Source organism: Liolophura sinensis, chromosome 11, assembly GCF_032854445.1.
Source record: "Liolophura sinensis isolate JHLJ2023 chromosome 11, CUHK_Ljap_v2, whole genome shotgun sequence".
Classification (NCBI taxonomy): domain Eukaryota; kingdom Metazoa; phylum Mollusca; class Polyplacophora; order Chitonida; family Chitonidae; genus Liolophura; species Liolophura sinensis.
Window position 1 is genome coordinate 399,073 of NC_088305.1, and position 13,998 is coordinate 413,070.

The 13,998-nt window shown below is 40.2% G+C and overlaps 2 protein-coding genes across 2 annotated transcripts; both read right to left on the bottom strand.

Moving 5' to 3' along the window:
• Positions 1–1,367: 1,367 nt before the first annotated feature.
• Positions 1,368–6,170, bottom strand: LOC135477402 (tubulin alpha-1 chain-like). Its single transcript, XM_064757473.1, has 3 exons — positions 6,064–6,170; positions 2,951–3,173; positions 1,368–2,592 (listed from the first exon to the last, which is right to left on the bottom strand). The coding sequence occupies exons 1-3, from the start codon at positions 6,064–6,066 to the stop codon at positions 1,463–1,465; spliced, it is 1,356 nt and encodes a 451-aa protein (XP_064613543.1). The 5' UTR covers positions 6,067–6,170; the 3' UTR covers positions 1,368–1,462.
• Positions 6,171–11,099: 4,929 nt separating this feature from the next.
• On the bottom strand, positions 11,100–13,607 carry LOC135477722 (uncharacterized). The gene is made up of 2 exons (XM_064757916.1): positions 12,842–13,607; positions 11,100–11,621 (listed from the first exon to the last, which is right to left on the bottom strand). The coding sequence occupies exons 1-2, from the start codon at positions 13,149–13,151 to the stop codon at positions 11,224–11,226; spliced, it is 708 nt and encodes a 235-aa protein (XP_064613986.1). The 5' UTR covers positions 13,152–13,607; the 3' UTR covers positions 11,100–11,223.
• Between the last annotated feature and the right edge of the window lie 391 nt (positions 13,608–13,998).

Sequence of the window (13,998 nt, forward strand, 5' to 3'; positions counted from 1 at the left end):
AGCACAACTCTTCGCTCTGAACTCTCTCGATCGCCAAATTAAATGTGATAGCACAGACAAGATAAATTGTCAGGTGCCCAATAATGTCATTACGAATATAGTTTGACAGATGTTCCACCTAGGTCCGTCTGTACATGTATATATCATGTCAGGAAATTTAGGGGGACATTATGACGAGATTTGGATGAAATATGTGAACAGGTTTTGGTTAAAAGCATGAAGTTTCAAGAATAAACCGGAAGGTACCTGCGGAAGGTACGTGACATTCCTCCTGATTTAGCTTACTCTTAAATCCCTTGTACCATTTTATAAGAGAAATGGATCCGGAGTGACCTCTGGAGGACAGATTGCAAAACTTTACAAGCCAACATCACAGCTCGTTAAAATCATGTGGGTCAAGTTTAGACATTTATTTTCTTATCTGATTAGGGTTGTACACTGTACTCTGTATATATCGGGTGGGCATAAAAAATGGGCCGTACTTTGATGCTGCATTGCTCCATTATCCTTTGGTCAAACCCTTTCAATCTTTAGACATTCAAATGGCATGATTTGTTAATATACTGACAAATTATCAAGGTCATAGCTTGAATAGTCTGTACACAGTGTTAAAATAAAAACATAGCCTCAACAACGCACGTTCCGGTGACCCGAATTGTATCACCTGTCAGGTGTCATGAGTATAGCGCGCGCTGCACCTGTGTGACACGCGTCAATCAAGTGTCGTTTTGAAAAATTATCTGGCTGTAGTGTCAGAGGAACCCTTCTGCCAGATAAGCACAAGTTTTGCTGAATCAAGATGGTTTTCTCTGCGGCGGACATGGAATTGACCACCTTTTCAAGTAAAATAAGGTAAAACATCATTTTGAAATGTCCAGAACATGCGTTTTTGACTCTATTTTGATTTTGGTCCCATGAACAGAAATCTTAAAGATGAAATTGAAATTTCGTCTGGATACTAAGGACGTAATGGCTTTTGAGTGTGTAAATTTTTAGAAGCTGACGTAAGAGGGTTTCGGAGATATTGAGTGTCAAAGTAGGGCCCATTTTTTATGTCCACCCGATATATCTTATGATTGGAGGAAATCAAAGAGAGTCAAAAATATATAAACCCCACGGTTATGAGAGGGGAAACTGGATTTAATGAAAGGTTGAATCAAAATTATAGGGGATTATACTGGGAACAAAACAAACAGAAATGTTCTTTCAAACGCTACAGATACAGAAACAAAACGGGGGCCTCCGTGGCTCAGTTGGTTAGCGCTCTAGCGCAGCGTAATGACCCAGAAGCCTCTCATCAATGAGTTTAAACACAGCAAAACACCAATCAAATAAAGAAATAAGAAACAAAGCGAAGGGTATCCAGTTATCAACTTTTTATTCATGAATACTACAAGTTGTGTAAAATGGGTAATACTGTTACAATGAATGATGTGAACACCCCATAAGAACTAAGACGGATTCAGTACTCGTCACCTTCTTCTTCCTCATCTGATTGGCTCGAATCCACTCCAACCTCTTCATAATCTTTCTCTAGCGCGGCAAGATCCTCCCGGGCTTCTGCGAACTCTCCTTCTTCCATACCCTCTCCCACGTACCAGTGGACAAAGGCACGCTTGGCGTACATCAGGTCAAATTTGTGGTCAAGACGAGCCCAGGCCTCAGCAATGGCAGTGGTGTTGCTCAACATGCAGACAGCGCGCTGGACCTTGGCCAGATCACCACCAGGCACCACTGTTGGAGGCTGGTAGTTGATGCCGACCTTGAAACCAGTGGGACACCAGTCGACGAACTGGATGCTTCTCTTGGTCTTGATGGTGGCAATGGCGGCGTTGACGTCTTTGGGCACGACGTCACCTCTGTACAACATACAGCAGGCCATGTATTTACCGTGACGCGGGTCACATTTCACCATCTGGTTGGCGGGTTCGAAGCAGGCGTTGGTGATTTCGGCCACAGATAGCTGCTCGTGGTAAGCCTTCTCGGCGGAGATCACTGGGGCATAGGTAGCCAGAGGGAAGTGGATACGGGGGTAGGGCACCAGGTTGGTCTGGAACTCGGTCAGGTCCACATTCAGGGCGCCGTCAAATCGGAGAGAAGCCGTGATTGAGCTGACGATCTGGCCAATCAAACGATTCAGGTTGGTGTACGAGGGACGATCAATGTCCAGGTTTCTGCGGCAGATGTCATAGATGGCCTCATTGTCGACCATGAAGGCGCAATCGGAGTGCTCCAGGGTGGTATGGGTGGTCAGGATGGAGTTGTAGGGCTCCACAACAGCTGTTGCAACTTGAGGTGCCGGATAAATCGCGAACTCCAGCTTAGATTTCTTTCCGTAGTCCACACTGAGTCTCTCCATGAGAAGGGAGGTAAATCCAGAGCCAGTGCCTCCTCCAAAGCTGTGGAAGATGAGGAATCCCTGAAGACCGGTACACTGGTCAGCCAGCTTACGGATGCGGTCAAGGACCAGGTCCACCATCTCACGGCCGATGGTGTAGTGGCCACGGGCGTAATTGTTAGCCGCATCTTCCTTACCGGTGATCAACTGCTCAGGATGGAAAAGTTGGCGGTATATTCCACTGCGGACTTCATCTAGGAATACAAAGAGAACACAAAAGGTCACAAACTGGTTCAGAAAATAAAGGGTGCAGAAAAACACGCAAATATCCATAATTCAGATCATGTACACGGATAACGGGTGGACAGGACAAGAGGGAATTAGATGAAACTTCTGTTACACGCGGACATTTGTACACCCTCCACGGTACACTTGTAAACATTTTATGGTAATAAAATATTGGAGGAACTTAATTTGGTATGAAGAGATCGGATAGAGCATTCCAATTTATGGGTTGATAATTAGGACAGAGATCTTACAATTACTACAGCCGAAATACTGACAAAAATCACATCTATACATTGTGACAGCGGAGCCCAGAACATCTCTTACCAACAACAGTGGGTTCCAGGTCCACGAAGATGGCGCGGGGGACGTGCTTCCCTGCTCCTGTCTCACTGAAGAAGGTGTTGAAGGAGTCGTCCCCACCCCCAATGGTTTTGTCCGAGGGCATCTGACCGTTTGGCTGGATGTTGTGCTCCAGGCAGTATAGTTCCCAGCAAGCGTTCCCCATCTGGGTACCGGCCTGGCCAACATGGATGCTGATACATTCGCGCTGAAAAAAGACAGTCACGTGTGGAGTGTTATGGAATGACCTTGACAAACCAGAGAACATACAGTCACAGGTACAGCTAACTGATGGATTTAGGCAAATGCTAAGTTACAGCACCATATTCATACATGAGAGAACAATTTAGGCAAAGCAAGGTTACGGCATTATGCTCATACACGAATGAATAATTTAGGCAAAGCTGAGTTATAGAATCATAGTCATACACTAGAGAACAATTTAGGCAAAGCTGAGTTATAGCATCATAGTCATACACGAGAGAACAATTTAGGCAAAGCTGAGTTACAGAACCATAGTCATACACGAGAGAACAATTTAGGCAAAGCTGAGTTACAGAATCATAGTCATACACGAGAGAACAGTTTAGGCAAAGCTGAGTTATTGAATCATAGTCATACACGAGAGAACAATTTAGGCAAAGCTGAGTTACAGAATCATAGTCATACACTAGAGAACAATTTAGGCAAAGCTGAGTTACAGAATCATAGTCATACACGAGAGAACAATTTAGGCAAAGCTGAGTTACAGAATCATAGTCATACACGAGAGAACAGTTTAGGCAAAGCTGAGTTATTGAATCATAGTCATACACGAGAGAACAATTTAGGCAAAGCTGAGTTACAGAATCATAGTCATACACGAGAGAACAATTTAGGCAAAGCTGAGTTATAAAATCATAGTCATACACGAGAGAACAATTTAGGCAAAGCTGAGTTACAGAATCATAGTCATACACTAGAGAACAATTTAGGCAAAGCTGAGTTACAGAATCATAGTCATACACGAGAGAACAATTTAGGCAAAGCTGAGTTATTGAATCATAGTCATACACGAGAGAACAATTTAGGCAAAGCTGAGTTATAAAATCATAGTCATACACTAGAGAACAATTTAGGCAAAGCTGAGTTATAGAATCATAGTCATACACGAGAGAACAATTTAGGCAAAGCTGAGTTATAGAATCATAGTCATACACGAGAGAACAATTTAGGCAAAGTTGAGTTATAGAATCATATTCAAAAGCACAGTTTAGGCAAAGCTGAGTTACAGAATCATATTCACGAGAGAACAAGGATCAATAAACACCTATTTTGATCTATTAGTGTATCCATATATTGAGTTATATAACATGTTCTAAGTTGTACTCAAACTAAGGTCTTCCTGACACAGGGGCCCGAGCCAACTTGAGCTGGGTTAGAACTCGAGATATCTCTGGTCTTATTTGATGGTGACCTAGTGTTATGGTGTCTTGGTCACACGTGACCAGAGAGCAGTCCAGGTAAATGCTTTAATCATGGTTCCAGCCGGAAAAGAATGGGATTTAACGACACTTCGGCAGTATCAAAGTCGTATCAGAGCCACGTGTTTCGGGGTGAAACTATAATTTCTCTCCCGAAATCAGCGAACTTCAGTACAAACCTACGGCATGAGTGTATAACTGTTAATGTCAATTAAAACTATTTATCTGAGAGTTTTAATAGTAATACATTTTCTGATCTATTAGATGGAAATTCGAATGAGCAGCTGCGAATCTCTTGAAATTAAGTTCTATAGTATATATTATATGTCTTTCTTAGCCTAATTCCTGAACCATAAACCTTATAGAAATAATGTTTTAATTTTGAAGTTTCCACTGAATTAGGTAAAAAAAATACAGTGATGTTAATTTCAACTGATTAGACATCACTGGTCTAGAAACCACATCACATTTAATATACAATAACACTAAAACAATGCTAAAGGTTTGACTAGGTCTACCTCATCTTCAGATTCATACAAAGGGGGTCTGATTTTTCTCACTTCCTAAACTCATTTCCGCGAGATGAGTCTAGCAGATGTTTTAAATTAACTTCACCCGACAAATATACATGACGTTTATACAGAGAAGGACTCCTAAATGCAGATGCACAGGATGTATTTACTAAATAAAATGGCTGGACAAGATGGAATCCTAGCGGACCGTGCCTGCAGCCGGCCACATGAAACATATCAGTACATCTGGTACTTAAACCTTAGTGTCTATTTCTGCCCAGTTATAGCTGTTATAGCTATAACCCAGTGCATGTATGCCTTAGCTGGGTACGGGCCGATTTCATACCCGAGCATTTTAAGGCTGCATGCAGCTAACTAACCGCTCCAGCTAAAATCCAGATGTTTCCATGGCAACGCCGAAAGATGGCGCCTTCTTTCTTTGTTCTGATGGGGCTATTTTAAACCAGTGATTCAAACGCCAAACTTTTACATCCAAGCCTTATCGCACCGATGCACAAAACGGAATATATATCTATATATGTGTGTGTGTATATATAGGGTAGACTTTGTCCGGTACACATCTGACGAAAGATCCAAGCTTAATCATGTGCTACATAAACTGCCCTCAAAAGAGATAAACGGGTACGGTAGTAACGTTTTTGTTAAATACACAACGGTAATATCCACGCCTCTTATTGCCTTCATGTACTCTCTCCGTATATACAAAGTATTAGTTACTTGTGAGTTTAAACTGATAGACAATCTAACTTTTTCATCATAATTTTATCACACTCGATGGGGAGTTTTAAAGTATAGAAGGCAGTCTGTTGCCAATTTTGGCTTTTAACCCGCCCCTCAGTTGTGAAAAGCAGATTCTTCAAAGAATTGACGTCGTATTCTCTGTCACGGAACAAAAAAGAAATTCAAACCCCAATCGAGGTCCTCAAACAGAGAAACACCTATGCATGTACATCTGTAGATCCAGACAGAAAACCTTTACTTGCCTGATGCACAAGTTATAGAGAAACTCACAAAAACTTGGAACCAAAAGTGGTAACTAAAAACACCTACAACAATAGAGTTAAGCACCAACTTGGCAAGCAAGTTCAAAAAATTCACTCACCATTTTTGTAGAGTTAACTTGAGATGGGTTCAAGGCAAAAAAGTGTTCAGGGTGAAGTTTTGCCCTCTCACTCGGACAGTAAAGCGTCGGTTGTGAGAGCGTTTGATCCTCTGTGACACGCTAGTAACAGCAGCTAGGCAGAATCTGAGGAAAGTTGCTCCCTGCTCTCTCTTTTATAATGTAGGCTGCCTCCCCAGATGGCTGTCTCTTAGCACGGGGTAGGGGAAAAGTTAGGGGATGGGGATAACTCCATCAGAGGGTAACAAGAGGGGGTGGCTTCCACATGTCTGAGAACTTGGCATGAAAATGAAATAAATATGGGTTGTTTTCAACAGACCCATTCATGTAAATAATTCAATATACACAATAAATGCTGTAAAATGAATGAAATTAACGATAGTAACTTTACACAGTGTTGCCATATCATATAGTGACACAACAGCAATGACAAGAAAGTGTTTCCAGTGTCCACAGTATGTCTATATTTTGATTACTTTTATGCATGAAAACTTTTAACTTGCCACTGCCGATGGGAAATTTTAAATGCTTTCATAGGTAATTTTATATTTTACTAGCGTTCAATGTGGTATGAACTCTACGCATGTCCCCTAAAGCGATTAACAGGACTTGCCTTTAATCTACTTGTAAAATCGTGATAATCTGAGAGATGGATCAAGATGAAATTAGTTATGGCCATAAGTTTTTCTCTGGCGACTCCTCATCTTAGTCTCTCCAGGACGCAAAACTAACGCTGGTTTTACCAACACTCCAGGTACCATGATAACCCATATTGTTTATGATCGCAACATTAATTGTAATGTTGTACAGAAAGAGCTTATCGTACCGTCTTTCTTAAGATAAGTTGTTTTTGCAATTTTCCCTCTAAACGACTACAGACGTGAACATCCTGAAGTAAACTGATAAAAGTCCAGGACTATATGACTAGACATTGCAAAATACGAATGCTTAATGGTCTGAAGTGGAGAAGGTTCCTTCAGTTTACAATAACAGGAGTCAGCCCCCTCTTGACCCTCGGATGTTTCTTATTTAAATGAATGATATAACTGGCTGTTGGAATCCTGTTATTAAGACGAAGCGTGTGGTGAGTCACGGCAACCAGCTGTTCCAGACAGAGACTGCATGATCCTCGGACTCGCGGTCTCGCGGTCTCGCGCACCAGTCATGAGGCTGCCCTGCCATAACAGATGAATCCAATTTTCTCTCCAACTACACACGTCGTTGAGATGTAATTGATGAACAGCTGTTGAGATAAGACAAACGCTTTCACAGATGATGTCGTGTGGTCTGACACTTTATCGAATGTCAAACCACGCTTTATTCTGCCTAATCCTCATTGGTCACTCGCGGCAGAGATGTACGTCTCTATTTGTGTATAGAATCTCGGAAGTGCCGAATGTGCAGCTGCCAAATTTATCTCCTGGCGAAAGAAAAACAACCCCCGTGTTGTTGTGTACACTGGGTTCAAAGTGGACGTCAAGTTGGTGACCATGTGCAGATAGAAGAGATTATCGGTCTTACGATCGAAATCCAAGCTGAACTGCCTCACCAGTAGGACGGGGCGGGGATTTTCTGGTGATGAAGTAACTTGACGTTCGTTACATCAACCGGATGCTTTAACTCAACAACAGTTGCCACCAAAGTGCGACTCACAGGAAATTATCAAAGGACTACGACTTTGAATCTGAATTGGTTGTCTTGCTTAGAACAGCGACTGCTATCCACGAATCATTGAAAACTATAAGCGATTCTTCCCTCTTACATGTTACCTTTTTTATTTATTTTTTGCAAGGCTTAAAAACCATTCTCACAGCTTTAAAAGTCGTTTACAGCATAATTAAAGACACACAGCATAGAGAATGGAACCAGAGCTGCGACGACACAGTGTGATAATTGTCAAATGGTCGCATGTAACGAGTGAAATACTGGCTCGTGTCAGTTTACCTAATTCAGTGTTTTATTCTGTTTGTGTAAATGCTTAAATAGCAGCAAATTACACGACCCCCGAACACCATGGCGTGACAAGAATTTGGTACAAAATGCAGGCTGGCCCGGCTGTAGCTGTACATCAGGAAGTCTGTCACATGTGTGACAAAGAGCGACTGTTTCTACAGAACCGGCTCTTTTACCGATTCCTTCACTCTGAGCCCTGACCGCTTTAAGCAAATGGGAATCAAATTAGGGCAAATGTGCGAGGAGCAAACGCGTCGAGCAAGTCTTCCTTATGCATAAACGTAGGCCTATAGGCCTATACCGGTGGCACGCAATCTATGTAGTATGCGACAAGATATATACTCGTGATTCCTATGTATACGTTTATCTAATTTAGTTATTTGATTGGTGTTTACGTCGCACTGAAGGGTATTTCTCTTATACGACGGCGGCCAGCATTATGGTGGGCGCAAAGCAGGCAAAGCCCAGAGGAAACCCATTCCAACCCGCAGATCGAAGCCAGACCTGAACTCGCAGCGACCACATCGGTGAGAAGCTCCTACGTCATTGCTCCGCGCAGGCGTGCTAACTATCTCGGCCACGGAGCCCCTCCCCACCCCACCCCCGGCCACATTAATCTAATTAATATAAGGTGACCTGACCGCCGTCGTTTAAGTGAAATACTCTTGAGTATTGCGTAAAACACCAGTTAAATAAATAAATAAGTAGGTGACCTGAGAACAAACCTGATTGCACTTAATACGTTACAAGGCCCAGTCGGGAAAATATTCATCTGTTCAAATAAAAAAGAAGTAACTTCACGATCATATACATCATTGACTTTCCAAGATATGGTTGCAATATAGGCCTATACCGTTCAGGTGGGGTTAAGCCATTCACATTCGATCACATTCCACCGGTCCGAAAACAAAATTCTTGAGTTCAAAATTGGCTTTTTTTCTACAATCATTAAAAAATCAAGCAATCAGTGTATGGGCAGACACACACTTGTACGCTTGGATTAAGCCACTTTGCATGTTTGTAAGTTTGATCTTGTCGCACTCCGTCAGCCTCTCACTTCTGCCATGGCAGCTACTTGTATAGGTTCGATTCCAGCTCTCCCTGCATGGTTCAGTTGCTATTTTATTCCGGTTTGTCGAGTATTTGGGGGAAGTGCCGATGTGATGCGTTTAACACAAAAGCTACCCGACATCAACGTGTACGTGTACCAAAAAAAAAAAAAATAGACATGGAACAATAAGTGAAAATTATTCTCAGTAGAAATATTTCAAATTATTAAAATTAAATTATTCCATGCCTTAGCTCTTTTATATTGCCCTCTACTGGTACTAACCCACATGTCGTATATATAGGAAATAATAACAATGTGCAGACTATTCAACGATATCTTGAGTATGTTTGTTGCACGTGTGCACAGTTTCAGAGCAATAACATGTATTCGTAAATACTTTGACATATGACAGCATATCACACAGATGACAGCGTCAACGGAAAAACATTGACAGCCATATTTCCTGCTGAGTTTATGTTTATGTGTCATATTTTTGATTTTTAAAATTTTGCTGTATACATTCATAATGGTCTATACATCATAGGTATTTTTTTGTTCCAATGGAAAAATAGTATATTTTTAACAACAGTAATAATGCATTAACAAATGGTGTATATTTCTGTTTACAAATCCCTATAACTTCATGAATTCTCTTCCAAATACCTGCTCGCCACGATATGGCTGAAATATTGCCGATGTGGCGTAAAGCCATAATCATTCATTCATTCCAAATACCTGCCATTGTTATTCAGATGAAATCAGAAGCCTACTTAGCACATGCACACTACTAAACTTCAAAATTTTAATAGCATAAAATTGGTATCTTTTTTAAAAACTATTATGTGTTATATGTGTTTAATATCATTAAAATATTAATGCCTTTTCTTTCAAATTAAGCCATGCACTGGATTTTAGAATTTTTAGCCCGGAGCCAAACCAGCCATCTGTGGATATACCAATAATTCCTGAAGTCCTGAGTACCTGTCATTTTTTTGGGAACAAGACAGCTTGGCTTCGGCAACGATTAAAGATAACCCCCAAGATTCAGAAGCAAACTGTGTATGATACCATTGGTCAAAGGGAAAATTAACTATGGTGCATAGCACGTAAAATGAGATTTACCGTGTCAAATTTTGGTTCTCTTCTTCGAGCAGTAACGTTAAATAGGTAAGATCCTACTCTCCCATTCAAGTCGTTCTTGTTGCTATGCCCGGTTTCCTCCCACCGTAATGCTGGCTGCCGTCGTATAAGTGAAATATTCTTGAGTACGGCGTAAAACACTAATCAAATAAATAAATAAATTTTACGCCATACTCAAAAATATTTCACTTATATGACTGCGGTCAGCATTTTGGTGTGGGGAAACCCAGACAGAGCCTGGAGAAAACCCACGACCATCCGCTGGTTGATGGCAGACCTTCCCAGGTACGGCCGGTGAGGAAGCCAGCATGAGCTGGGCTAGAACTCACAGCGACCGCATTGGTGAGAGGTTTCTGGGGCATTATGCTGCGCTAGCGCTCTAACCAACTGAGCCATGTAGGCCCCTGAGAAATCATTCATAAAAGTCTTTTATTGTACCATCAATTAAAAGGATAGTCCTTGCTTTTATGAAGAACAGTTCAAATTAAATGTCATTTTCTGCTGATTTTTAATATATTTTTGTTTATTTTGTATCGTATTTCGGAAATGAGAAAAATGCAAACAAAGATTGGTAAGTGGTAAGTGTGGACCATATTGATTATGCCTAGGCACGATGACTTGACTCTAATTTTAGAGTCAACGTCAAAGCCCTGGTCATGAAATCACTAAATTTTTTATTTTAATGTTTTTGTGCTGTGCTGCCTTCTTAGTAAAGTGGGTTTTATTACTTGAAAAGGCAGGAATTTTTAAACTGACCCCCTGTGGTAATACATCAAACAATGGAAATCCCTTATCAGCTAAAATTAGATCACCGGGCTTGAACTGATCAAGAAGTTTTGAATGTTCTACTATTGCCATATCACTAGTAGATCCTGGATATAAATCTGAGGCATAAACAATGGCTGCATTTGTCGCAACACTAGTAACAGATTTTACAGTATATCTGCTTTTGTAATTACTATAACAAACATTTTTCCATGTAATGGTGTGGGTATGTCCTAAGTAATTTCAGTAGCATCCATGGCAACGCGTGTAGGGGGAAAACATTCAGAACTCTTTGGCATTGACCCTTTACACTTTAATTGAGAGGGCATGCCCTGTGAAATAATGCCTTCATATAAACATTCATGTAAAGGCTGAAGTATAATATTAGATATGGTAGCATAACTTGTATTAAATAGTGTACAGAGATGAACATCCGTAAAATTATGCCGAAGTTTCATTAAAGAAATGATGAGCTGATCTCCTGTTGAAATGCATTTCACTGTCCTTCCTGCATAATAATTTAAGGGGCCCAAGTAATTTAAAAGGGAGACCAATATCTCATATACATCCGGTTGAAGACTTGTGCAATGAAGAACCTGAAAGGATAACAAAATTTGACACCCTTGAAGTTATTATGTTTTAGAACACAATCATTATGGTACAACTTTTCAATTTCACACTTTGTTTTGTTGTATAACTGAAATATCACAGTCCTGAATTACCAGTATAATATTTCTGTGACAAAACTTTCTATTACTACCCCCCAAAAAATTTGATTTAAGTGGATTATGTGATGGGTTAAATTACGTGTTGTTATTTTCACACTTAACTTTATGTATGATTGACCAAATGTAAATATTTAGCATGTTTTCCTCTGTTTTGAGTTGTTCATAGCTTATGGAATGTTTTCTCATTTTTATCTGTTTAAGTTCATCTTCAAGACAGGAAATCCGTTTCTTTCAATCAGACACCATACCTAAAAATGATTTCATAAATATAATGAATACATTGTTTTCAACATAAAAGTTAATCATTGTTTTATGTTATTCATCACTTGAGGTAATTTCTGAGTACTAAAAGATTGCTATATTGAATCAATATTATGTGTTTTTCGATTTTACATTATTGTAAATCTTTAAACGTCAGAACTTCTTTGTTGTACTGTTATATGTATAAAGCTAAGCATGGCCTTCTTTGGAAAGAAAGAGTTCGTGTTGTTCAAACTTTACTTTGAATGAACACAGACTGACATGTATATTGTGCCTGGAGTCACAAAAACATGCCCCAATGCATCAGACAACTTAAATTCTCTTGCATCTAAACCACTTATAAATTACAACATTTTAAATTTGAAATAGGACTTCAAAAAAAAAATCAAGTGAAGTCTCATGAAAGTAGCTTTCTATCCAAATGATGGAATTTAGCAGCGCAGCTGTCCTTACGGCATGGGTGACAGTAACTGCCATGGTCATGCGAAACCTGTAGATCATTGACCTCCATGTTTACCTCCTCATCTACCAGTAATTGTGATATCACAGGTGCCATCTTTCTTGGTTTACTAGCTCTGGAACATATTTAATACGCTTTGAACATATTAAGTTGAATAAAATCAAATTCAACGATAAGCTGTATGATTAGATACACTATCTTTAAAATATAATCTTAAAAATCATGTGGCCACAGGAGGCTGAGATTCTAATCAAGCCTAGGTGAAGGGATTTGTAAGAAATGACTGCTCTCATTGTCAACAAGGACTAGGTGGTAAGCGATTGATGGTGCTTGTCGGTCTGTGTGAGCAGGCTTGCTTTTACTCCCTGGAAATATGTGCCATCGTATGTGCGAAAGGTCAGATAACTATGGGTACTCCACTTTCCTCCATCCACGGAAACCTGGCGGGCCGCCATGTAACATATTTTGTACAGCCATGAACAATCAATGTATAGGCGCCTATATGCAAATGAACATTTACCCGTATAAACACTGTCTGGGATAAGCCATAACTCACTTTTTCTTTGGATTTAGAAAGGTCATTCCATGGAAATATTGTCGGCCCGTTTTCCTTGTCCCTCGCTCTCCCCTTGAGGAGGCAACTGCATATTCTATCACTGAATGTGGCCTTCCCATCAGCTGCCCTAAAATAACATAAATACAAGCTCTGCATGAATCTGTTGTAAGTTTCTTTTGCTTCTGTTTGTTTTTCTGGGTTTTAACTGTAGAAAAAAGTGGTCTGTAGGCCTTTAATATATTGGCCCGGGTAAAAGATATCTCAGTATAACTGACAAGAACATATTTGTTCACTGCGATATTTAATAAACTTATTATTAAACTGATTTTAGTTGATATGATATCAATTGTAACGCCACGTGCCATGACGAGCTTATGCCTTTACTCTTTCTTCACTGAGTATCGTGTCCAAGCTAGACATCCAGCCGCATGGTTAATCTTGTTGTTGTTGTTTCGAACGTAGAGTAACACTTCCGATAAAATCTACACGCAAATACCCTATTTTCAACAACATAATGGAGAAATTTATTACATACATCATCAACAGCTAATGGCAAAACTTTTCAGTAATAACGATAACACAGTTAAGATAATATAGTATGGATACAACAAGATAGAGATTTTATATCTCCCGCGGATGACCCCGTAGTTCCGGAAGTACGACCTAGGTCAAAGGTCAAACGAGACTTCAGGGCTCTATAGGCTAGCTATGTGACGTCACGGGACATGTTAGTACTTGTCCAGCTGGCTTATAATACACGACCTCGCTGTGTAGGAACATGTAGGCCTAAAGGCCTGTACATATAGACGTACACTTAACAAGCCGACTTTATTCATATGGCCCAGACCTATACATGTAAATATAACTACAATAACAAACTTTTAGAAAGATCCTCGCTAGGCCCATTGCAGCTGCGATCTTGTACCTACATTTTTATTTAAACAACCACGTCATTTCTTCCCTTCCGTTGTGTAAAAACCTTGTGTAAAAACTAGAAATAATG